Source organism: Trachemys scripta, chromosome 13 (assembly GCF_013100865.1).
Source record: "Trachemys scripta elegans isolate TJP31775 chromosome 13, CAS_Tse_1.0, whole genome shotgun sequence".
Classification (NCBI taxonomy): domain Eukaryota; kingdom Metazoa; phylum Chordata; order Testudines; family Emydidae; genus Trachemys; species Trachemys scripta.
The window spans coordinates 27,469,140-27,494,747 of record NC_048310.1 but is presented as its reverse complement, the minus strand read 5'-3'; the positions used below and the strand labels follow the sequence as shown (position 1 = coordinate 27,494,747).

Here is a 25,608-nt window from a genome sequence, read left to right as displayed (position 1 = left end):
CATAGGCAGACACTTGGATCCTTGTGGAGTCCCTCTGAAGTCCATGGGGCTCCTCACAGGCACAAGAATCTGCCTATATGGATCTTATTGCAAGATTGGGGCCTTAATATTTGCACCTCAATATCATAAATAATTGTATCCAGTTGATATAACCTATACAGATAATTTCAAGTTTCAATGCACTCGCTCGTATAAACCTTAAAACAAACCTGACATCAGCACTAGTTTATGCAGCTCTTCTTGATTAATAGATTCTAAGGACAGAAGGGAATACGGTAATCATCTAGTCTGACCACCTGCATAATGCAGCTCATACAACTTACCCAAAATAATATAGATGAAAATGAGGTGCATTATAGTGATGTGTCAATAACATTTGCCTTGCTACTAAGTGTCAGATGGCATTATATTTAGTTTACACACCTATGTAACCTACATTTTTAAAGCTATTAAAAATCTTTAAACAAATGACAAAATGGTTTTAAAAATTTAGTACTTACTTGGCAAAACAGTCACAAAAATTTCAAAAGCATCTGCTCTAACAACAACAAAACTGTAGTTTTAGTTCATCTTCTCAATTTATAAGAACTTGACACATGGTATTTCCATCACATTGTGGAGTATAGATTTGATCTTTTTTGCATGTTGTGCCAAATCAACAGCTCCAAAGAGTAATTAGAAGGATCCAGAAGTAGATATTGAAGCATAACATGTTAGTATATCATTTACAAGGTGTTAGAGCTGTAGATTATGATCCAGTAAGAGACCTAATTTATACTTTGATTTACATGCGATTATCACTAATTAAGTGAAACACACGCAATTTACTCTGATGGACATCATGTAAAAGCAGCAGCATTATTATCTCTACATTTTGAACTGCACACCAAAGCATGCTGGAAACAACAAGTTCAGAATAAACAGACATTTCAGAGTGCAAATTACATAGTTATTTAAGAGCAATTTGCATTTCTTTGGTTAGATGCAAATCAGAATGTGCCAGATTTTGCTCTCCTTACTTCGGCAAAATGCCCTCTCATTTAGGGGATGAACCTGCATGATAGGGCCAGATTTTTAAAGGGATTTAGGTGTTGCTTTGTTGAGAAGAGCTGGTCAGCCCACAACCTAGTAGAATTTTCAGCCCTGAGTTAAGTGGCTCCATGCTGTAGAGTGCAGGGGATAGTTAAGCACCTAAGAAAGGGATTTTCAGAAGCTGTCCAGCAGAGTGGTTGAAACTGCCTAAGCTAGTGAGGAGTGAATGCCAAGAAGAGAGGTGGAGACTAGAGGAGCTTAGGCGATTAACCCAGGGCACCTGGCTGATGGGACCAAGACAGGTACCTACCTCTGCTTGTGATCCACAGCTGCAGACCCTCCCCTGGAGTTAGGCACTTAAGCCAGGTCAGTCGCTTAGCTAGTACATACCCTAGCAGAGAAAACTGTCAGTCTCTTGATCATGCTCAATACCTCTCTCAAGCTCATCCTATGTTTCCCTGTGCCGCTGACTGTCTTGTGGGTGGGTGCTGTGCTGCTCCTACTGGCGGCCTGCCTCTAGCCTACCTGCTGCAGAGTCTGACAGGTAATCAGGTTTTAGGCATGCTCAGAGAGGCGGAGATGAAGCTACAGCAGGGATTGGCACCCTTGGGCACACGGCTCCCCAGGGTAAGAACCCTGGTGGGCTGGGCCAGTTTGTTTACCTGCCCCATCCGCAGGTTTGGCCGATCGCGGCTCCCACTGGCCATGGTTCGTCGCTCCAGACCAATGGGGGTGGCGGGAGAGAGAGGTGTTCCCTGCCTAACTTAAAAATCCCATGTCAGAGCTTGGGTTTTGGCTAAGGCTCTGAGCAGCTCCTTAGCAGTACCACTTTGGCATTTCCAACGCAGCCTAACAGTGGAGACTTAGAAGGATGGAGGACATAGGCCCCTAGAGAGGGTTAGGCAATGTTTGAGCTGTGTTTTAACAATGTCAGTGGTGCTTACATGGTGGATATAGGTGCTTATATGCCTGAGGTGCCTAAATCCTTTTAACAATTTTGTACTTAGTGCCCTCAACTCCCATTACTTGAGGGCACTTGGCTGCCCGCACCTCTGATTCAGCAAGGTATTTGAAGCTTGAGTAGTTCCATTCAGTACCTTATAGAATTAGGGCCTGAAAGATTGGGCCCTTAACGGGTAATTTTGCCTGTGTAGGAAGTGCAAGACCGGTTCAACTTTGCATCTGATGAATTACAAACTGTCCAGAGAGTGGACATTTTGAGGATGCAGAGCATTGCACTGATTTACATGCTTGATGATCCTGTAATTAAATATTACAAGCTTGATGAGCACTGGATTCCAAACCTCATGGCAAATTTAAATGTAACCACCAAAATGTCTTATTTTAGTTTGTTTGTAGAAGTATTGTATCAGCAGGATTCCAAGTTACTGCAAATGGCTTATTTCTACAATGCTTGGGTGACTCTCAAAACTACTAAAAGCTGCATGTAATTACAGTTATGGGTATGCAAAGCCATAAATAGAGCCCAATCATGATTTTGTAACAATGAATGTGGTTTATGACTAAGATGGCTTTCCTGTTGTGACTAAGAATACTGTGATCACAAACAGGCAGCCCTGAGCCTGCCAGAAAATAAATACCACCTTTTTTTTCCAGAAACAGCACTTTGATTCAATTACAGTAATATGTGGATAATTTTCATTTTCCAGGAGTCACGTATAATTCAAAACAGTAAGGTGGGAGGGAGGGGGAAGAAAGAATTGGAGTAGGGAAGAGCTAAATGTGAACACAGTGGTATGTGTTATGTGATTGTGTGTTATTTCTTAGGACATTTAAATACTTTATATATAAAGAATTTCTCTTTGTGATTTGGGGCCACGACTCATGCCACTGTTTATGCAATGTGCCAGCGTAATGAGAGAGGAGCCTCTACGGATTCTGGGATTTGTTTAGAACGTATCTTTAGCAGGTTACCTGATCTAAAGGAAGTCTCCCCATAAGTAACATTTCAACATATTAATGAACATCAAAAGGTAACAGAGGGTCCTGTGGCACCTTTGAGACTAACAGAAGTATTGGGAGCATAAGCTTTCGTGGGTAAGAACCTCACTTCTTCAGATGCAAGTCAGATTTTTTTTTTTTTTTTTTTTTTTTTTTTTACAGATTCAGACTAACACGGCTACCCCTCTGATACTTGTCATCAAAAGGTAGTTATTTGTTCATAATAGGCTTTACTATTTTTGACTGACTTGCTTTGGCGTGAGTCAGTCAAATAAAAACAATGCTTGCTTGGAATAATTTATTAAAGTAAAACAACAACAACAGTGAATAGAACTTAGGAATTCATCCATAGAACTCAAAATGATTTATATAGGTGAGTAAGCAAAATGTATCCCAACTTTGAAGTTGGGAAACAAAGGCACAGAGCAGCTCACTGACTTGCCCAAGTTCATTTAACGTGTAAATGGAAGACTTAGAGAGACACAAGACTACATTGCCGCCTAACCTGGACGTCTACAAATTCATCACAATGATTAGGTCATATCTTTGAACATGTGAAAAACATATACAGTATCCAAGACCACCAATTGGCTTGCCTCTTAAGATTTCATCCTTTAATAAAGGTACATATTGAGCCCTAAACAGACTGACAGTATCCATTTAATTGCACAAACGACTGCAACACTTTGTTCTCAAATTGTAAATAAAAGCTAGTATGTATGTATGATGCATTCTGTAATGGGGATGAGTTTGGGCAGCGATGTAGATTTCCATGGAAGAGAAGTGCACTTGTGAACTACTAGAACAATTTTCATAGTCTAGCATTTCAGGTTTGCGAAGGCCATCTCGTAGCAAGAAAGAATATTGTATTATGGGAACAGAAGTAGGATTCTGTAGTGTCATGGAACACTGCTACAATTCTCTGTTGGCAAATATTCCCTGCAATCTGAACAACAAAGAAATCCCTGATCACTTGAATAACAAAGGAACAATCACTCATTCAAAAGCAAGTACAAAAACTATTTCTTTAAAACCCCAAAATGTAAATAAATGTTTATATTCCATAAACCTGTGCTGAATGCTGCTAGCAAAGAGTGGGTTATTTGAAACATAGGTGAGATTGCTGAGTGCCTCACAACAGGGCAATATTTCCCTAACCTCCTCTTTTTGACCCTCAAATGATCTTTGCTATAAATACCCAGCCCAAATCTCACAAGTGACACACAATCCGTTATAATTTTTAAAAGAACCTGTTAGCAGTGCGAAGACTTAGCCCATCCCACCCCACAGAACCAGCATCTATTGTATAGAATTTCTTGGGCTGCTGCCATTTTACGTAGCATCCCTGTTATTTCCAGACACATTGAACACGTGTATAATTAGATCATGAGAGGTCATATCAACAGAAACCGAGATTGAGAAGTATAATGCACAGTGTATAGATCAGCGGTTCTCAAACTGTGGGTCAGGACCCCAAAGTGGGTCACGATCCTATTTTAATGGGGTTGCCAGGGCTGGCGTTAGACTTGCTGGGCTCTGGGGCTGAAGCCCAAGCCCCACCATCTAAGGCCGAATCTGAATCCCAAGGGCTTCAACCCTGGGTGATGGGGCTCAGGTTACAGGCCCCCCAACCCAGGGCTGAAGCCCTTGGGCTTATCCCTGCCTGGGGTGGTGGGGCACAGGCTTTGCCTTGTGCCCCCCCACCAGGGGCGGTGAAGCTCGGGCAGGTTCAAGCTTTGGTCTCCCACCTGGGGTCGTGTGTAATTTTTATTGTCAGAAGGGGGTCGCGGTGCAATGAAGCTTGAGAATCCCTGGTATAGATAATTACAGAGTTTGTTGTTGTTTTGGGTTGGACACTGTATTTAGTAAAGTTTTGTATAAATGACAATATGCAGAAGGTGAGCCCTTTGACCTATGGGTAGAAGCAGAACTGAATATAATTCTAATTCCTTATTATGAATTTGTGGACTACGGAGATAAAGGAAACTAAGGACAGAAAGCAATATTCTCTAGTGGTTATAATGGAGAGGAAGTCAGGAAATGTATGATCTGATTCTAGTGCAGCAACTGACTCACTGGGCAAGTCATTGACCTACTCAGTCTCAGCCCTTATCTGAGAAACAGGAATGACAATACCCACCTTTCTATCTTAGAGATCCTCAGATGAACAGTGTTATAGAAGTATTGCATTCCTTGAGTAAGTATTTGAAACAGCATTCTGCCACAACTTGCTGGAGGCAATAACTGCACAATCCAATTTTGAATATATTTATAGGAACATTTAAACAACTGATGTTTGTGAAGGCCCCAGCTTGCCATTTCCCAATCCCCCTTTAGAGCACAGCATTGCAAAACCATAGGTACTGCACATGTAGGGTTCGATTCCCATATACTCAAAGGCCCCTTTACACTGCTCTGGTAGGAGTGTAACTTCTACCCACTTCAAGACCCTTTGACACTGAGTAGTGCAAAGATACCTTCATGTGAGAACCAGGCCCTACAATCATAAGAAAATACAGTATCTTCTCAAGTTCACATGCAGCCACAATTTTTAAAACAATTAGCCTTAGTCCTTGGGGCAGTTGCAGACTGCCAACTTCTCTCAGCTACCCTGTAGCATAGATTTGTCCCCCTATTTTTCTTTTCAATTTTGGGGTATTAACTGTAATATCTGAGAGGTTTATAATATTGTTATAAATATTCTCTCCCCCATGCCCCCAACATGAGGGTTAGTGTTCTTATTGCTACATATAGGTGTTTTCCTACACACAGCGAGCCTTAAGAAACACAAAGCTACAAGTTCAGGTTCCAACGGAGGCAACACCAGTTCTTTTTCAAAAAGATCGAGATGAGCCTGCAGTAGTTTGACAAATGACACAAAGGGCCCGATTCAGCAGACTACAAGTTAGATTCAAAGCCCGCTGAAGTTAATAGAAAAAAAAAATGCCATTGACCTTGATGAACTTTGGCTCTGATACTATTTGCAACCAAAACTCAAAATATATGAGTGGGAGTTTTGCCTTGTGCCCATCTGGCTCATTGTAAGATTTGAATTTTGTGTGGAGGAAAAAGAAATGTGTTGCTTGACCCTTAGTTGGATGCAATAATCACCTATTAATGCAATTAAGTTTCATGTTTTAATATAAAGTGATATTTAAACAATATTTCTCTCGGGAGCTTAAAATATTTTGGTCTCTTTCTGGCACATCAACAAGATTAGGATATTTTACTTGCATTTAGTCTTTCTACCGAGCCATGTTGCACTTGAAAGTGAGGATAAACAACAGAAGATTTCCTTCAAAAAGTATCTTTGTGTTTTAATGTTAAAGTAAGGCACAAAGATTGTTTGTTTCTCAGATGTACAGCGTCTCAATGTTCACATTCCTTAGCAGTTTATTAGAATGCTGAGCACTCATACAATTCCATTAGAAAGGCTCTTTAGTTTGTAGTAAGAATCTTTACTATTACACTATCATTACAGGGAGCTGGCTTGCAGCTTTAAGACATTGCCAGCATTAGGGGTCAGTGCAGAATCACCTCATCCTGGTGGCATCTCTTAGAGGTGTTGTGAGGAAGCACTCTGCATAATGCCAACAGGAGTGCTGGAGGAGTGTTAATGTGAATGGCCCCTTCTTTCCCCTCTAGAATCGGAGTGTTTTGCCTGAGTAAGGACTGAAGGACCAGGCTCTATTTTAGGGCTGCATATAATTTTAGTATTTTACAAATGTGCTTAACCTTTAGAAGTTTGTCATGTTCAAATCAAGCCCAAACATCATTAGTAGGAGGAGCCTCGGTTTCAAATGTGCGAAATACCATACCCTATGATGTTAAAAGACAAGAAAAATAATCCAAGTTGTGTCATGTTGGTAACAGCTAGTGCGATGCTGATAAAGCTAAACACAAAGTGAATGCCACATGGTCTGGGTTCTTCCAAACTAAGTTTTTGTTCTTATTAATTAGTGTTATTTTAATATACTGTGACGAGAGCAGGATATCACAATATATAAGAATGGAGCACAAGTAAATAGAACAGATTCAAATAGAAGTTTATTTTATGCAATGTCTTAGTGCACAATTTATCTCAAGATGGCTTACAAATATAATGACTTAGCCTAGTCGTTCCCTAGCAGCTTAACTCATCAGGCTTTTAGGACTAGTACACTAGGCTCCCACTATCTCAGGGTATGTCTACATTTTGACTTGGGGGTGCAATTCCCAGCTCAAGGGGAGACATGCTCGTTTTCATCAAGTGAGCATGCTAAACACGGTACAGTAGTATGTGGGTATCAGCGATGCCAGGCATGTACTTGGGGCAGCCTGCAGCAGTAGCTACACTCTATTTTTAGTGCACTAACTTGATCAGAGCTAGCCTGAACATGCCTCCTTGAGCTGGGAATAGTATCCAGTTTAAAGTGTACACGTACCCTTAGGGCTTGTTCCTCTACCACTAAACGCAATGGGAGTTTTGCCATTGTCTTCAGTGGGTACAGGATCAGGCCCTTAATGTTATCTCTGTTGCTGCTACTGGAGAGGGTGACATTTCCTGAGGCTTCTGTTCACTAGCCAGCGCAGGGACTGTAATGCGACTTGACAGTTTGCATGGCCCCAACATGGTGAGGCATAGTTGCATACTGAGCAATATTAACACTATCTGAATGGATTAAATAACCCACTTCAAATATATACAATAGATAATGCTGCCATATCACCAGAGGGTGGGGGGGGGGGAAGAGAAGAGGGTGTCAGTAGTTGCCTATCCTTTTATTTAGAGCTACCTTTTTTTTCCCCCTCTAGACAATGCCCAAATCCATTACAGCTGCCCCTTCAAACACACTCTGCATCACACTCCACATGTCCACTCCCTTCACAGATGGTGATCCTCATGGAAGACTTCCACAAAGTTAGCAGGCAAGAGAAGCATGCTACAGAGTCAGAGCCTTCTCTTCCCAATCCGAGGTCTGCTGCCCTGTGCTCCTCTCTACAGTAGAATCTCAGAGTTACGAACACCTCAGGAATGGAAGTTGTTCATAACTCTGAACAAAACCTTATGGTTGTTCTTTCATAAGTTTACAACTGAACATTGACTTAATACAGCTTTGAAACTTTACTAGGAAGAAAAAAAATGTTGCTTTTAACAGTCTTAATTTAAATGAAACAAGCACAGAAAGTTTCCTTACCTTGTCAAATCTTTTTTTTTTTAACTTTCCCTTTTTTTAGTAGTATATGTTTAAACACAGTACTGTATTTGTCTTTTTTTTTTAATTGTTTTTTGTCTCTGATGCCATTTTAGATTGGGTTTTGATGAGTAGTGAAGACCTCATAGAAAAATAGATGTAGGGGACAACCTTGGTTCGAGTGACCATGAGCTAATTCAGTTCAAACTAAATGGAAAGATAAACAAAAATAGATCTGTGACTAGGTTGTTTTTTTTCAAAAGGGCTAACTTTAAAAAATTAAGGAAAGTAGTTAGGGAAGTGGATTGGACTGAAGAACTTGTGGATCTAAAGGTGGAGGAGGCCTGGAATTACTTCAAGTCAAAGTTGCAGAAACTGTCAGAAGCCTGCATCCCAAGAAATGGGAAAAAAAATTCATAGACAGGAGTTGTAGCCCAAGCTGGATGAGCAAGGATCTCAGAGAGGTGATTAAGAAAAAGCAGAAATATCAGCAAAGAAAGCTACCTTATTGAGGTCAGAATATGTACGGATAAAGTGAGAAAGGCCAAAAGCAGTGTAGAGTTGGACCTTGCAAAGGGAATTAAAACCAATAGTAAAAGGTTCTGTAGCCATATAAATAAGAAAACAAAGAAGGAAGAAGTGGGACTGCTAACCACTGAGGATGGAGTGGAGGTTAAGGATAATCTAGGCATGGCCCAATATCTAAACAAATACTTTGCTTCAGTCTTTAATGAGGATCTTAGGGATAGTGGGAGGATGACAAATGGGAATGAGGATAGTGAGGTAGATATTACCACATCCAAGGTAGAAGCCAAACTCAAACATCTTAATGGGGGGACCCAGATAATCTTGATACAAGAATATTAAAGGAACTGGCACATGAAATTACAAGCCCATTAGCAAGAATGTTTAATGAATCAGTAAACTCGGCAATTCTCCAGTCATACGGTATAACCCCTAACATTTTTCCCTTTCTTAAAAATAGGAACTAAGTGATCTGGGTAACTACAGGCCTGTCAATTTGACATCTGTAGTATGCAAGGTCTTGGAAAAAAATTTTTAAGGAGAAAGTAGTTAAGGACATTGAGGTCAATGGTAATTGGAACAAAATACAACGTGGTTTTACAAAAGGTAGAGCATGCCAAACCAACCTGATCTCCTTCCTTGAGAAGGTAACAGATTTTTTTAGATAAAGGAAACACAGTGGATCTAATTTATCTCGATTTCAGTAAGCCTTTTGATATGGTTCCACATGGGGAATTATTAGTTAAATTGGAAAAGATAGGGATCAATATGAAAATTGAAAGGTGGATAAGGAACTGGTTAAAGGGGAAACTACAAGTCGTACTGAAAGGTGAACAGTCAAGCTGGAGGGAGGTTACTAGTGGAGTTCCTCAGGGATCGGTTTTGGGACCAATCTTATTTAATTTTTTTATTACTGACCTTGGCACAAAAAGTGGGAGTGTGCTAATAAAGTTTGCGGATGACACAAAGCTGGGAGGTATTACCAATACAGAGAAGGACCAGGATATCCTACAGGAAGATCTGGATGACCTTGTAAACTGGAGTAATAGTAATAGGATTAAATTTAATAGTGAAAACTGCAAGGTCATGCATTTAGGGATTAATAACAAGAATTTTTGTTATAAGCTGGGGACTCATCAGTTAGAAGTAACAGAGGAGGAGAAGGACCTAGGAGTATTGGTTGATCACAGGATGACTATGAGCCGTCAATGTGATATGACCGTGAAAAAAGCTAATGCGGTCTTGGGATGCATTAGGCGAGGTATTTCCAGTAGAGATAAGGAGGTGTTAGTACCGTTATACAAGGCACTGGTGAGACCTCATCTGGAATACTGTGTGCAATTCTGGTCTCCCATGTTTAAGAAGGATGAATTCAAACTGGAACAGGTACAGAAAAGGGCTACTAGAATGATCTGAGGAATGGAAAACCTGTCTTATGAAAGGAGACTCAGAGCTCGTCTTGTTTAGCCTAACCAAAAAGAGGCTGAGGGGAGACATGATTGCTCTCTATAATATATCAGAGGGATAAATACCAGGGAGGGAGAGGAATTACTTAAAATCAGTACCAATGTGGACACAAGAACAAATGGATATAAACTGGCCATCTGGAAGTTTAGACTTGAAATTAGATGAAGGTTTCTAACCATCAGAGGAGTGAAGTTCTGGAACAGCCTTCCAAGGGGAGCAGTGGGGGCAAAACACGTATCTGGCTTCAAGACTAAGCTTGATAAGATTATGAGGGGATGGTATGATGGGATAGCCTAATTTTGGCAATTAATTGATCTTTGACTATTAGCAGTAAATATGCCCAATGGCCTGTGATGGGATGTTAGATGGGGTGGGATCTGAGTTACTATAGAGAATGCTTTCCTGGGTGTCTGGCTGATGAGTCTTGCCCACATGCTCAGGGTTTAGCTGATCGCTATATCTGGGATCAGGAAGGGTGGTGGGGGGGGTTCGCCTTCCTCTGCAGCGTGGGGCACGGGTCACTTGCTAGAGGATTCTCTGCACCTTGAAGTCTTTAAACCACAATTTGAGGACTTCAATGGCTCAGACATAGGTTAGGGGTTTGTTGCGGGAGTGGGTGGGTGAGATTCTGTGGTTTGCGGTGTGCAGGAGGTCAGACTAGGTCCCTTCTGACCTTTAAGTCTCTGACTCTATGCTGCCTCATTGTGTACTTCCGGTTCTAAATGAGGTGTGTGGTTGACTGGTCAGTTCGTAACTCTGAGGTTCTACTAGATTTGCAGTTCCAGTCTCAGATACCATCTGCTCTCTTTTCCAGTCCCATATTGCCACTGACCAGCTGGACCCAGCAACCTCACATACACCCGCAGTAGCAGAGGGGAGCATTTTCACTGCTCTATGGAATGAATACCTCCATCGTTGTTATATAGAGATAAAATCTGCTTGGTATGTTAGAAAAATATGCTGACTTGGAATCTGAGGTGAGATTTCCATCATTTATGTTAATGAGCTCACTGGTGGGGAATTTGTAGAATGTTTCCTTAAAAAAGCTGTTGCAGTCAGTGTTTGATGGAACTTATAACTTGTTTCCCGCCCCCCCCAATATACAAGATTACCAATAATTTTCCCACTCAAAATATAGAGAGGAATAAATATAGCGAGACCTGTCCTAAACAGGAACCCAAAGGACTCTCAAAAAAGAGAGGTGCCTAGAAGAATTGCACTTTAACTACAGTTTCATTTCAATTCTGCTTAAAAGGTTGGGGATACCTTTAACTGTTGAATAACCAATAGGATGCTTATTCGAATGGCTCTGTAGTGAATGTTTATTGATAATATTTTAATTGCTGACGAATTGCTCTACAGTTTAAAAAAAACAAAAGTTGAACTTTCAGAAATTGTAGGGATCAGTATATCATCTGAAGACTGAATTACAATGGCATTTTTTTTATTTTAGCCTTGATAAGCGCCTGATTCTCCTCTCATATCCATGTAATACAGGAATAATTCCATTAAGATCAGATTGTCAGGTCTGTTCTGTGTATAGCTGTGTTGGCCTAAAGCACCCATATAATGAGAAGATCCAACCCAACCCCTCATGATTTCCCCATTGTGGGGGAAGCCACCACGTGAGCAGGTATTGAGTGGCACATGCCTACAGGTCCACCACTTTCCCCCACTGCTTCCCTCCCACCCCAAAATTCACTCCTTGGGTGTGAAATGTTCAGATTCCCTGGAGCTATAGTTTAAAAAGAAAAAACAAAAACAGAAAGGCTGACTTAGGTAGATAAATTGAATTCCATACGGTTTCCTACGCGCACGCCCTCACTGCTCCACATGGAAAAGAGAAAAGCTCCCATAAGAATAGAATCTCCCTCCTTTCACAGATAGTGTTCTGTGTTCAGGTTGTATGTCTACCTACTGCTTTACACCCTCAGGGGGCTGCATTTCTGTGGTGCTGTGTATATACCTCAATCATCCCCAGTGTTGCTAATAGTGGTGGTGGGCTGGCACATCACCTTGGGAGTAGTATTGTGTTAAGTCACCAGGCTCATTGAGGGAATAATAAACACATGGAAATTGGGATTTGGGACTGTCACTGCTGAGGGGAGATGGGGGGGGGCAGAAATGAAGGGTTAGGAGGAGATTTGCAAGGTTGAGCTGGGTTGTGGAGAAGCTACTGCGGATGTATGTGAGGTTGCTGGGTCCAGCTGGACAGTGGCAATATGGGACTGGAAAAGAGAGCAGATGGTATCTGAGACTGGAGAATTAAGTATAGTTCAGGTCAGAGGAGCCAGTTCCGCATCTGAATATTCACAGTTACTATCACACTTACTTTTTTGTTGGTTTGGTTGTTTTGTTTCTGCATCATGCTCTTGTGAGTGCATCCATTTAGGTACTTATATGGCCCACACACCAAAGTAGTATTTGAGTGCTTCAGTGCAGAAAGCATAGTACCTGACATGTCTCCTTCCCACCTAGCCTTACTCAGTCCTGCTCCCACCTCTCTGCACTGAGTGAGGCAGAAGAAAAGTAAAGTGGCAACACTCCTCAGCAAGCACAGCATTCTCTGGGGGAGGGAGGATGCACAGGGAAACGTCACTCACCACCTTTCGCACAGCGTGACAGGCTTCCTCAGCACGGAGGGTGACTATAAGGTTTAACCCATCGTTTGTAAACCAATTTTGGATCCTTCAAGACAAAACACACTAAGTTACTATATTATTATTGCATCTACTACATGAGACGTATCTTGAAACACAGCCAAAAATAAGGGGGGAGAACCCAATCTGTCTAAGCTACATGGAAAAAAAAATCAGCTTATATAGGATAGTAAATCTGTTAAAATACAGCCATCATTTTAGCATGTAAACACACCCTTAAATATTGTGAGTGGGGAAAAACCCAACCAAGAACAGCTAACACCTTCTCTCCTTTCTGTCACTAGACATTTCAATGTAATTTGTGCAGTATTTTTTTTTTTAATTTTTTGAGTGACACCATGTCCTGGATAGCTGTAGCCATAAGACTTGCAAAACACGCTGCTCTTAGCTCACAATTTGTTGGCAACTTGTTTCTTTATATCATTAATATTTAATTACAAGTTTGTTTTATTACTAATTTTCTGTTCAGAGAGTTAGTTTTTGTAACCATGCACTCCTGTTTTGACAGAGGCACTATGACAGTGGAAACATGTTTAAACAACTGGGTTCAATGGCATCGTTGACTTATGAAGTTGTTTGTTTGTATTTAAAGGCTGACATGCTAACATCGCAGCTAAGTCATGCATTAAGTCTCAAGTCATCAGTAAACCCAGCAGCAGAGACCCAGTCATGAGACAGACCAGCTGATAAGGTGAGCTTTCATCCCAATATTGGAAAAATATTTTAAGAGCTAGACACCTAGTTGTTACAGGTAGCAAATTCAGTCCACATAACTAGCTATGCTTAAGTATCAGAGGGGTAGCCGTGTTAGTCTGAATCTAACAAAAGCAACAGAGGGTCCTGTGGCACCTTTGAGACTAACAGAAGTATTGGGAGCATAAGCTTTCGTGGGTAAGAACCTCACTTCTTCAGATGCAAGTAATGGAAATCTCCAGAGGCAGGTATAACTGATTTATAGGGTTTTCCAAGCATTCAGAGATGACCTACTTTGTTCCCACTGAAGTAAACAAAAGTGTGTTTAACATCCACCCAGAAATGTGGTAAGTAAAGAATTAGAAGTGAAACATGGTATATTTTAAACCGCGAATAAAAAGTAGCAGCAGCCATTACTTCCAATTCTTTTTGAATAGCATTACTTTGACAAACAAAAAACAGCCAAAGTTGAGCCCAATGTCGCTTAGATTTGGATAGTTTTATATTGAAATATCTCTGTAGTATTCTAATAGTGGCCACCACTTTACTCATGACTGCATCAAAAGTTTTCCTTCTAACCTCCTGTTTCCAATTGCTCATAACTTTCAGCAACTTTCACCTCTACGAATGAAATTTTCCATGCAGGAATTTTGCATAAAGGTGAATTTTTCTTCCAAAGTCTTACCAAAAAATTGTTCAGACATTTCTGAACATGAAGAGAATGATTTTTTTAAAGTGTTTTGAAGTGTTTTTCAACCAAACTGGCTGAGGTTTGAAAACAAGTGTGGAAATATCCCTCAACATGAAGCAGCACAAGACTGTGTTCTGGAGGAAATTGGTTGTGATTTGACCAAATCACATGTTGAAAGTCAGGTTTTGAACATACCTAGATGATAAGGATCATGGTCAAAGTTAGGTGCATACCTAAGAAAGGATGTACTATGCATATTGCTGGCCACATGCCAAGCCCAATTATTGCACCTTTGTGCCAAATTATCAGCCTGCCCTAAGGCAACCTCCTTTTGGCGTCTGTGCCAGTCTGTATGCACCAGCCTGGTTAGGTTGACCTGCTGCACAGTGAGCATCTGTGGCCTTACATATTCTACAGGGCATGGAATGTTGAAGATAATTTCTGCTTGATAGGACCCTAACAGTTCATCTGCCCCTGCTGTCTACTCTCCTGCCAAAGTCAATCTGTTCTTTGAGAGTCATAATTGCTCACCGTGGAAGCGAACATTACATCAGAATTATCATAGCTTCATGCAAACATCTCTGATAACAAAAAATGAGGGAAGCTTATAGACAGCTCGCAGTGTGGATCAGCAAGAGCATTTTGCTCTAAATTGAATTCTTATATTTCTAAAATTTTATACAAAAACCCCAACAGATGCTCTGGGTGAAAAACTGTTTATTTGGACAGTTACAGAGCCCAAATCATAGACTGAGGTTTATCGAACCTTACAGAAGAATTGCTTTTTGTTGTTTATCCTTTGTAACACAGCAGCAAACAAACTGAATTTCACACAAATTATCCACTTATGGGCAAAATCTTGCTGTCCTTACTCAAGAAAGACCAAATTGGGAAGTAAATATTATTTGAAAAGACGGCATCATTCATAGCTAAACTGTTGATAAATTATTCAGTTTGAAGGCAAAAATAAGGGTTCATCGTGGACATCTGTGCTTGTTTGAAAAAACAAAACCCCCCAAATTTGGCCTCTTGTGGGCCATCTCTGTTGCGAAGCTAAAGTTGAATATCTATGGAGAGTGAACGACCTTCTCAGCCACTAAAGTTGATCCTTCTAGATCAGGATTTAGGCTCTGTGATGAAGAGAAGCTTGCAGTGCTGCTGTACATAATTAACCTGCCTTGCAGGTAGACCAAATTTTTGTTTCTAGAGATATCTAGTACCTTTGATGAGCATTAAACTCTCTACTAAAGAGTCAAACATGGTATTTTTTGGCCTTTTGTATTCTTATTGAATAAAATAAACAAGCCACTCGGTGCCAGTTGTACAGTAATCGCTCCTGAAGTGGTTCTTCAGAAACTCAAGAGGATCATTCAGTTTCAAAATATATTTTTCCAAATGATTTTCGAAGTGTTTTAAAATTGAAGGGTGGGAACTGTAGACGTTCTATAGACTTGCAACCAGCAGCAGCTCCTCCAAAACCTGCTCCTGGGTAGATCCCATACACTTTTACCTTGTTCTCAAAAGCATGATTTTTAAGACATGACTTCTCTGGAGGATACATCAGCTTCAGTCAGTAATGGTTTGCCAATACCTTGACACCATTCCCTCCAGATACAGCTTTTGGTGCTGTTAGATCTTCAAATGACATACGAGGGCAATGGCAATTGGTGTTTTGAAGGCAGATGAATTAATCTATTTCCTGAATCTCTGTAAACTTCTGCATTTGCAAGTATTCCCAGTTTGGATATCTTACTCAACACTAATTAATACATGTCTTTACATCTCATTGCTTACATTCTTCCTGCTGATCCTTCTTTCATACTCAGTAAGAGCCAGAGTCCTCTGTCCACACACAGGTTTTCAATATAGCTACCAAGTTTTGGGCAACGCCATATAACATTTTATGCAAATTACATAATGAACTAATTTGCATACAACCAAAGTTTCATCTTAAGAAATTGTGTGGCTATAGTGCTCGTGAAAGGTATCAGACCAACAGACCTGTGCATGATGCAGCAGCAAGGCAAATTTCCCACACACACTTGCCTCAACCACAAATTTGGAGGGAAGGATTTCAGCTACGAGTAACAGGGGTCATTTACTTTCCATGCCCTGTGCAGTTCTTGGCCCTCTGCTGAGTCTGCTAATTAGTGCAAAGCTTGACGGTGAATTTGTTATGTGGGACCAGGAATGGAGACCCACCAAACTCATCTCACAAGGGCCACCAGACATCCTTTAGATGGAAACAACTTGTAATCCCTTCTGATCTGGGCTGGACTCAAATTGAGCCACAAATGAATGGCTCTGTAGCTCACTGGTAATGACCTGAGGCATCCAGTCCCCCACTAAGTGCTAAATTAAGAGAGAGACCTACAGATAGATGTTACATTAAAAGAAGAAAAGTTGAGAAACATTAACGTTACAATGTTAGGAAGTTAAGGTTATCCATCAAGTCTTAATTTGCACCTTTCCTTGACATTTCACCAGCAATATAGGAAGGTGAGACAAGACATGAGTGTCCTATGAAATGCATGGCGCTTGGCTCGGTTTCAGTTGATGCCAATAGGTGAGTAACAACTCCCCTTGCTTCAAGCATGCTGGTACCTTAAAGAAAAGAAGTTGGCTTCCCAACTGCCAATCTCAAGAGGGTCAACAATACTGGCAATATATTTAAATTAAAAAAAAAAACACCTCCTTGAGGGCTTCCCCAAAAGTATAGGCTGGCATGTAAAACTTAACATTGTTCTGGCTCCTTTATTCTATTTTCTGTCTTCAAGGTGGTATGCTTGGGGTTTTGTTTTTTGTCTCCACTCCATTTGATTATTCTTTTTTTCCTCCTTTCTGTCTGTTTTCTCTTTCCGTGTTATACCCTTGAGCCAACATTTTGGAGGCTGCCATACTGTTCCTCTTCCCACTTTCTGTAAAAGAGTTTGGGGTACTTTGGTGCCCCCTGCAGTATGATGCTATAGGTTGCCATCTATGTCCCTTACCCTTAAACCAAGCCCTATTCCAACCTTAGGCCTCAATACTGTAAAGTTGTACATATGTAAGTACTGACATTAGCACCAACAGAGCTAGTCATGTGAATAAAATTGTGTGTGTGTTTACAGGATCTGATCTTTATGTATAAAGTAAGACTTCACAATTATGGCCTCAAAAATGAAGTGATTTAAAATCAGTAGTTACAGAAACTCATAATGACCTGCATGGAGGCTTTTTTTTTTTTTTTTTTTTTTTTTTTTCTGACGTAAAAAATAATAAAAGCACAGCTGAGTCTTGTTATGAAATTCCACTCAAGATTTTACCTGGGAATATCAAATCAGTTTTGAAAACAGATCTGATAGCACTGGTCAGACAGGTAAAGAATTTTCTTGGTCTGATTGTTCACTTCCAATACTTCAGTGAATGCCTTTCATTTGCAGTTTCAGATTCCAATGTTATGCTATCCCATCCAAAATGGATAGTGGTAACATGCCCAGCTAGCGAGAGCAACGTTTGATCTGACTGAATAGTACTAAATGTATGCTCCACATTAGTGCTACCCCAAGGTAATTGGAGTATCCAAAGGCAACAACATAGATGCCACTGCAAGTCTCCTTAAGATCCATTTCCTGAGCAGTACAATAAATTTAAAATCCTGAAAGCGTAAATATATGCTTTGAAAATGTCTTGTTTAGTAAGCCTCAACGGAGATACTGCATTTGTTGTTAGTAAAATCCTGTTCCTCCCCCCAATTTTTACATGAGGGTTGACACTATCAAATGAGCTAGGACCTGGGTCTCCTTGGATCCCAGCCTTTTGCTCTGATTGCTACAGCGAGAATCTTTAAAAAGGGCCAAATTTCAACCACAGTTCAGAGGAAACTGAAGTTGATACTATTTCTGTTCTGGGTTTTTTTTTAAATCATGTTAACTTGTTTCATTGGGCAGCACTGATCATTGCACTGCCTTTCAGAGAATGTGAAGGGACCTGGGCCCTATTAAAACTTTTGACATCTGAACAGCTAACCTTTAGAATGGCATTAAAATGCCAACTCCTTATAGCTGGGTTTGGAAAGATTTTATTTTAAACAAAACTAGGCTCCCACCTCTTATAGCCGATGGGAGGTGTCTGAGCCTCCCCCTGTTACATCTACCTCTCTCAGCCCAATGTCATGGGCCAAATCCTGCTTTCCTTACTTAGCAGTAGTAACACAGAAATCAGTGGACCTACTGGTGTGTTACCAAAGCACATAGTCTTAAGCCCCCCATAGCACCTGTGCAGACCCACTCAGCCAGGAGTCACCTGCACTGGGATATAGATGGAACCTCAGCTAGGACACTTTTACTGGGGAAGTGGCTGCAACTTTTCTAGTGATTGTGTGCGTCTAGCTCCTGCCGTCGGGGGCAGAACGTGCAGTAGCAAAGGAGGAACTTGAGAGCAAAGAGCCAAACCATCCACCCCCAAAAGGGACCCTAGAAACACTCCCTCTCTCCCACCCCCATCTTTACAGGAAACGAAAGAGGGGCGTCTGTAAATGCCTGCACCGCCAGGCTCGACCTGGACCGTACCTTGCCTTCACCTCATGCACACGCACCGCACCCTCCCCCTTCGCGCGCACAGCCCAGTTCATCCCCGGGGCAATCCGCTGAAAACCCGGGAATTCCCCCAAGGATGAGCATGGGACCCACAACCTGCAGCTGAGCTGCACTTCCCCCTCCATGCACACTACCTCTGCACAATCCGGAGTAACATCACCGATTTTAGTGGCTTAATGCGGATTTACACCACTGTCAGTGAGAGTAGCATCAGGCCACACTTGCTTCCCTCTTGGGCAGGTGGGCTTCCGCTGACCTGCACACACCGCCTCCCCCCCGCCCACTCAACCCCTTTATCTACCCCCCCGCCCCTCTAGGCTCACGGGCCGCAGCCCAGCGACCCTCCCCCCTTTGCAAGCAGCCTCCAGCAGAGCCGCCACAGCGGGCTCCCCAACCCCAACCCCAGGCGGGGGCGCACGTGCCAGTAGGCGCGGGGGGGGGTGGTATCTGGACGCGGGCAGCGGGGCACTGCAGGGAGCGAGCCTGGCCCGGAGCCCGCCCCCACCTGCCTCGCCGCCCTCTGCCTTCAACTCACAGCGGCACAAGGTCCTGCCCCCGCCCGGCAGCGGCCGCTCCGTCCCCAGCTCGGCCTCTGGCTCCTCAGGCGCCCCACCCCCCTACCTGTCCCGCGCGCCGGGGCCAGCCGAGGAGCGGCAGAGGCAGGTCCGCGCTCCCCTTCCAGACTTTGGCGAGTCCCGGCTGCGGCTCCGCACCTGCCTCTCACACCTAATAACAAAAGCCCGGGCGTCAGGTGGCAAGAGACGGACTGGCCGCCCATTGGCTGGCCGGGCGAGCGCCTGTCGCTGGTTGGCCGGGGGGCGGGCCGGGGAGCGCTGACGCCAGGCCGGGGCTGGCGGGGAGGCGGGGGGAGCGGCGCGCGGCGCCTTTGTGTTCTCCGGCAGCAGCGGGGATATTGGCCACATCCATCATCGCGGGCGGCGGGGCTGGCAGGAACTGCCGCGCTATGTCTCCAAGTGCTCCTGTGCCTGCTCAGGGGCCGCTTCCGACGCGCCGCGGGGCTTTCCACCCGGCTCTGGAATAGAGGGCGAGGGGAGCCGCCCGGGGCAGGGCTGGCCCGAGCGCAGGGGGGCGCCGAGAGCCGAGCGGGAGGGAGCCGGGTTTGCAAACCACCCAGGACGCTGGATTTGCGGCTGGCCCGGTAGAAGCGGGGCGGGGGAAGCCGGGAGTGGTGCCTGGGCTTGAAGCGGAGCCTCCGTGGCTTTTTTTAGCGCGCGGCGCGGCGAGATGCTGCGGCTGGAGCTCTTCCTCGGCGTGGCGTGGCTGGCCGGGCTGGCGTGCGGGCAGAACGAGACGGAGCCCATCGTGCTGGAGGGCAAGTGCCTGGTGGTGTGCGACTCCAACCCCACCTCGGACCCCACGGGCACGGCGCTGGGCATCTCGGTGCGCTCGGGCAGCGCCAAGGTGGCGTTCTCCGCCATCCGCAGCACCAACCACGAGCCCTCGGAGATGAGCAACCGGACCATGCTCATTTACTTCGACCAGGTAGCGCGGGTGGGGAGCAGGGGCGCCAGGGCGGAGGCTGCCCGGGGATCAGAGGGGCGGGCTGGGGGTGGGCAGTAGGGAGAGGCGGGTGTGGGGCGGGGGTCTGTGGGGCAGTTGTTGGCGTGGTTGAGGGGGGGGATAGACGGTGGAGTGGTGGCTTGAGGTCCTGCCATAGCCGCGTCCCCTCGCCCTGCGCCAGAGACAGGCGGCCGCGTTAACCAGCGGGCGGGCGAATGGCAGCGTCCCGCTGTTCCCCCGGGGGAAGCTGCTCCGCAGAAATGCCCATTAACACCCAGACGCGGAAACTTTCCAGTGCAGCGCAAAGGGGGGGCAGGCAGCAGAGACAGGGGCTGCCACCCAGCGAGGCGCGGGCAGGGAGCTTGCGAGCCCCGCGCCGGGGTAGCCTGTGCACAGCTGCGGGGGGTGGAGAGGATGGGCGGGCAGGACAGCTCCGGATGCTGAGCCGGGAAAGCCCAGCCCGGTGCCCTAGCACACGCCCCTGCGGGTCCCTCCGCTCCCCCCTGTGATGCTGATGTCCCCGTTTCCATTGCAGGTGCTAGTGAATATCGGAAGCAACTTCGACTCGGAAAGAAGCACTTTTATATCGCCCAGGAAAGGGATTTACAGTTTTAATTTTCACGTGGTGAAGGTGTACAACAGGCAAACCATCCAGGTCAGACTCCGCTCCTTTCTGCCTTTGCTCGCGGGGCGGTTTGATTGGGGTTAGGCGCTCCGGCGCCAAAGGGCCCCAAACTTCTCTCCGCGTGGTTGAGCTAGAGCGGGTGAATTTATCTTGTGGGACTTGGCAGCGTCAGGTGTGGAGCATTTCATGTCAGTAACCCAAGAAAATTCAGAGGGAAGGGGGAAATCAGGAGGCTAGATAGTGTTTCTTTTATCTGGGGTGGCTATTTAGGAACTCTCCTGTTGTGTGGTAATATAGTGATGTTTTATATCATGAGCTTGGGAGGAGGCGTTTTAAACAGAAAGTGCTGAACTTTCCCTAACAATATTTTCAAATAGGAGAGTATCGTGAAATCTGCCCTAACGTGTCTAGGGCCTTGCCGCGGCCCCCTCTGGCGCATTGCTTGTCCTAGGATGGCTGAGTATATACTGGTGACAAATGAACCACCCAAAATGAGCGTTTAGTGGTACAAGCAATTCATGCTTTTCCCATTCCCGTTGCCCGTGTAACGCAAGGCCTACCCGCCAACGCTGATCCCAACGTATCAGCGTTAATCTCCAAGAAAACCTAAACATTGGTCGACTAAATGCAATTTATCTTTAACCGAAATTATTAAACTCTAAAAAAAAGATGGAAAAATTATATCATAATTATTAGGTTAAAAACAGTCTCTCTCTGTCTCTGGTTTGGCAAGGTGTATGGAACAGGGATTTTTTAACATTTGGTAATTGTACAAGGTTTAACCGATGATGTAGAAGGCTGGGGACTAAAGCATCTAATCTTGATACAGCAGATCTGTTGCTGAATGTTTGTGTATTGTATATGGTATATATACCATATACATTTATACTGTTATACATTACCTGCCAAATAGCAGATTATATAATCTAAATAGCAAATTACAATTTATATAGGTACAGAGCAAATTATTGTGTGTGTATTTTTTATGCACGACCAGATTAGGTATGTAGTACATTATTAATGTGAGGCATACAGTGCTGGTATTATTAATGTGAGGTATACAGTGCTTATTGACTCTGTAGTGGTACATTGTTTTTGCTGCCTAACAAAGGAAAACTACCTCCTGAATACACTTCAAAGACATTGACTGTAGCTGCAGTGGCACCTCTCTTCATCCTTTTTGAGGTTTCACATAAAGCCATCTTTCAATAAGTAGGGACAGACCTCTTCATACCCTTAAAGCAAAGGCATCCTATTGAAAATGTTCAAAACAGGATTAATGTCCTATTTTATATGTATGGTGTGTTTTGATGTAGGCAGTCAAGCCAAAGCAGAAATAAAAGATCCCCTTTCTTTAGAATTTGTACCCTAGCTGATATTAGATTTATATTTCATTTTTAGAAATATCTAGAGTTTCATGTGACAGAAATAATAGAGTGACTATTTTGGCTGCTAGGTGAGCCTGGAAGCAGTTATGAAGCCCTGGCTGTTATCCCTGTCTGATTTTAATTTACAGAGGGCTTTGTTTTATCTTGCTCTTTAGGTGAGTTTGATGCTAAATGGGTGGCCAGTGATTTCCGCCTTTGCAGGTGACCAAGATGTGACCCGAGAAGCTGCCAGCAATGGAGTCCTGATTCAAATGGAGAAAGGAGACAGAGTTTATCTAAAACTGGAGAGAGGAAACTTGATGGGAGGCTGGAAGTATTCGACATTCTCTGGATTTCTAGTATTCCCTCTTTAAATAACTTATCATCTGAACAGAGAGAAAGCAGCAAGTCAGAGAATTTCTTATGAATTCCCAAATTGTAGCTGGGTATGAAAAGCCTTGGACAGCAAACTTTTTACATTCAAATATTAAAGAAGCTAAATCCTGCTTAGGTTTGTGTACATCTGCTTTGAACAATTATTTTTGTTGTTGCAGCCAACAGATAGGAGACAATATAATTGATCATATCTCCATTTATATTCCCCTCTTTCCACCCCAAATTAGTTAAAATCTGTGTATCACTGGTGTAATTTGCCATCATTTCCCCAGTGGTTCCTGTATCACACTATTATATCTTCACTATTTACACTGTTCTTCATATTTTGTAGTTTTGTTTTTAAAACATGTTATTCTTGACTCTTTATCTGAGTTTAACATTAAAAAAGCAAAGTATTTTTGAGTACATAGATGCCACGATGAAAGATAAAATGCAAATCTTGCTGAATACTGGCTGACAAAAGTTTAAAAAAAAGAGAGAGAGAGAGAAATTTATACATGAAGAACTATTCACAGCCAAGGCTGACCAGAGTATTTCAATATTTCTATGTAATTCTGAGTGATTGTGGAATTTAAGGCTGCTAAATGTTTTGATGCTTGTTTAGCTCTTGTAAAATGTGGCCCAACTAAACTCCAGGAAGTATATTGAACTTTTACTATTATTCTGTAATATATGTGTGAATATCGAAAATTAATTTTTGCTTTAATTCAATAAAGTTTAAATGGGAATTTATTATTCTTAAACAGAAAATACGATCTCTCAATGGAATTATTAGCCCCTTATCAGGCTTAGAAAAAGTGTAACAAGCTGCAGGCACAAACACTTGTAATGGTGATGATCTGGACAATAAGTGAAGCAAAATGTAATTTTGAAGCTATCTTGTCTTGCTAAATTTTCCCCCTTTTGCAAGGGTTAGTCCTGCCTTTTTCCCGCCTCTAGCGCTGTATCCTCCATGTGTTACGCGCTATTTTAAATTGTATTAAAAGAGTAAATTTCAGCAGATCATCATCAACCACACGCAATTTAAACTCTATGGTTCAGATCGCCCTAATGATTAAGTACCCCAAAGATGAGAAAAATGAAAACCAGACTCCGCTGTCGCTGAGAAGTCGCCCACAGAATCTTAGATCTGAATTGTTTATACCATTGTCTGTATTATATTCTTAAATCAAATCTCATTTTATACAGCCGTCTACAAATCTAACAATGTATACTTCAATGCTAGTATTATTTATTTGCTAGTATTATTTTGTTTACAGTCTTTGAAAGATGTAAATGCTATAATTTTGCAGTACTCAAAGAGAATACTACTTTTATTAAAAAGGTACGTAAAGGATTTTGATTGTATCTAAAACTAATGTGAAATAAACCAGTGTAATAAACAAATGGACCTCTTTTTGACTGGAGGACTATCCAAGTCAGTTTGATTCTGTGATGAGAGGGTGCAGATCTTGGATATAATAATTAATAATTTTAATGCAGGCTAAGTTAAAAAGATATTTCTCAAGGCCGAGCTGATATGGGTTGGCTGCTACACAGTTAAAATCGTAGGCTTTTGTTGTTGTTGTTCAACCCTGGGTTCCAAGAAGGAATTTAATTAGCTCCTGGGGGGGAATTAATACTAGCATAATAAGCAACAATTTATTCATATTTTTGTCTTGATAATAGTTTCATAGAGCGGGTGGGGACTCTGTAAAACCTTCCTAAAGTCCAGGCGACTCGCTTATTTTGAGTTTGATTGTTTTTATGGAGGTCTTTAAACAACTGACAAATGTACCTTCTTCTGGTAAGGAGAGCACGTTCGTTTATAGTAGAGATCCTGCCAAGTAAAACTGAAGGGGCGGATAGATAGATTAGGCAGCCAGTCAATTTGCTTTCTGAATTTGAGTGAGATATCTGTAAGTCTTTTATTTTCAAATAAAACAAATCGTCAACTACCTGACAGCACCAGGATTTATTTTCTCTAGAGGTGCAAAGAGCTAAAAGTGTCTTTCTCCCCCCTGAAGCCGGGGTTATAGTACCGGTGTTTAAAAATTGTACACAGGCTATCACTTCGGTACCGGTATTATATACCAGAAAGGAAGGCCCGGGACACAATGGTCTAGACCGATCGATTGGACATTAGAAATTGCACGGATAAGATTTGGCTGGAATAGGTGCAGAAATCTGTTCAATTGTCCGGAATGTTGCAACGTTCTGCTGAGATTACCCACTTTACAGACTTCTTCTGAGCGACCACCGAGGACACCCCGGCCCTTCCTCTCCGCTCCCTCCCCCTCCTCGCCACGTGTTATAGAAATGATGAACATCCCTAGCCTGAGAGAGACAAAGAAACTGGCTGGTTTTCATCCTGTGGTATAGGGGAAAGCTGCCACAAGCACTTCATTATAAACCCATCCAGATTCCTGGCATCAGCAGCCGCTGGCGAGGAGCCACAGAACGGAACAATTGAAATTTATGAAGAAGGGTTCGTGATGGAAGGCAGTTGGGTTGTTTTCACTTTGAGTTATAATTTGCACCAAACCGGTCTGTCTCTCTGTGGTGGGGGGTTCCACACTCCTGTCTTTATGAAACACACTTTATTGCTTTCCCCGGAAGCTTTTAACTGTTTCCCTGCTCACTTTCTCTCCCCTTTCCATTCCACGCCTTAGGCTGGGGGTTAGTATCAGTTTTTGATACAGGAGGACCCTAGCAGCGTCCCCTCCCCCCTTACATCCATGCATCTTGCTTGTGATTTTCCTACTCTTCTGATCACCCCATCAGCTTTTCTTTTACTTGACTTGGGGTACAGATAAATAATGGATCGAGTCTTCAGGTTTTACATCAGCGTGTAAATCCATTGACAACAGTAGCTGCTCCTTCACCCCTAGTGCGAGGAGAAGGGATTCCTCTTTGGAGTCTTCCAGCAGCGACCTCTG

General features: G+C 43.0%; 1 protein-coding gene and 1 long non-coding RNA gene across 4 annotated transcripts in view; one reads left to right on the top strand and one right to left on the bottom strand.

The window, feature by feature from the left end:
* The window catches only part of LOC117886663, a 113,159-nt gene extending 93,682 nt beyond the window's left edge, over positions 1 to 19,477 (bottom strand). For all 3 annotated transcript variants that reach the window (XR_004648016.1, XR_004648017.1, XR_004648015.1), the window contains exon 1: positions 19,403 to 19,477. This is a non-coding gene — a long non-coding RNA (uncharacterized LOC117886663). The remainder of the gene's footprint in view (positions 1 to 19,402) is intronic.
* A 215-nt stretch (positions 19,478 to 19,692) lies between these two features.
* CBLN1 (cerebellin 1 precursor) lies at positions 19,693 to 24,552 on the top strand. Its single transcript, XM_034788668.1, has 3 exons — positions 19,693 to 20,284; positions 20,838 to 20,957; positions 22,471 to 24,552. Exons 1-3 carry the CDS (start codon positions 20,027 to 20,029, stop codon positions 22,666 to 22,668), a joined length of 576 nt encoding a protein of 191 aa, XP_034644559.1. The 5' UTR covers positions 19,693 to 20,026; the 3' UTR covers positions 22,669 to 24,552.
* Positions 24,553 to 25,608: the final 1,056 nt, after the last annotated feature.

Excerpts from the sequence above, each read along its gene's own strand:
- CBLN1 (XM_034788668.1), top strand. The coding sequence starts at position 20,027 with ATGCTGCGGCTGGAGCTCTTCCTCGGCGTGGCGTGGCTGGCCGGGCTG. Across the intron at positions 20,285-20,837 it reads TGCTCATTTACTTCGACCAG|GTGCTAGTGAATATCGGAAG; the intron begins GTAGCGCGGGTG and ends TTTCCATTGCAG. Across the intron at positions 20,958-22,470 it reads ACAACAGGCAAACCATCCAG|GTGAGTTTGATGCTAAATGG; the intron begins GTCAGACTCCGC and ends CTTGCTCTTTAG.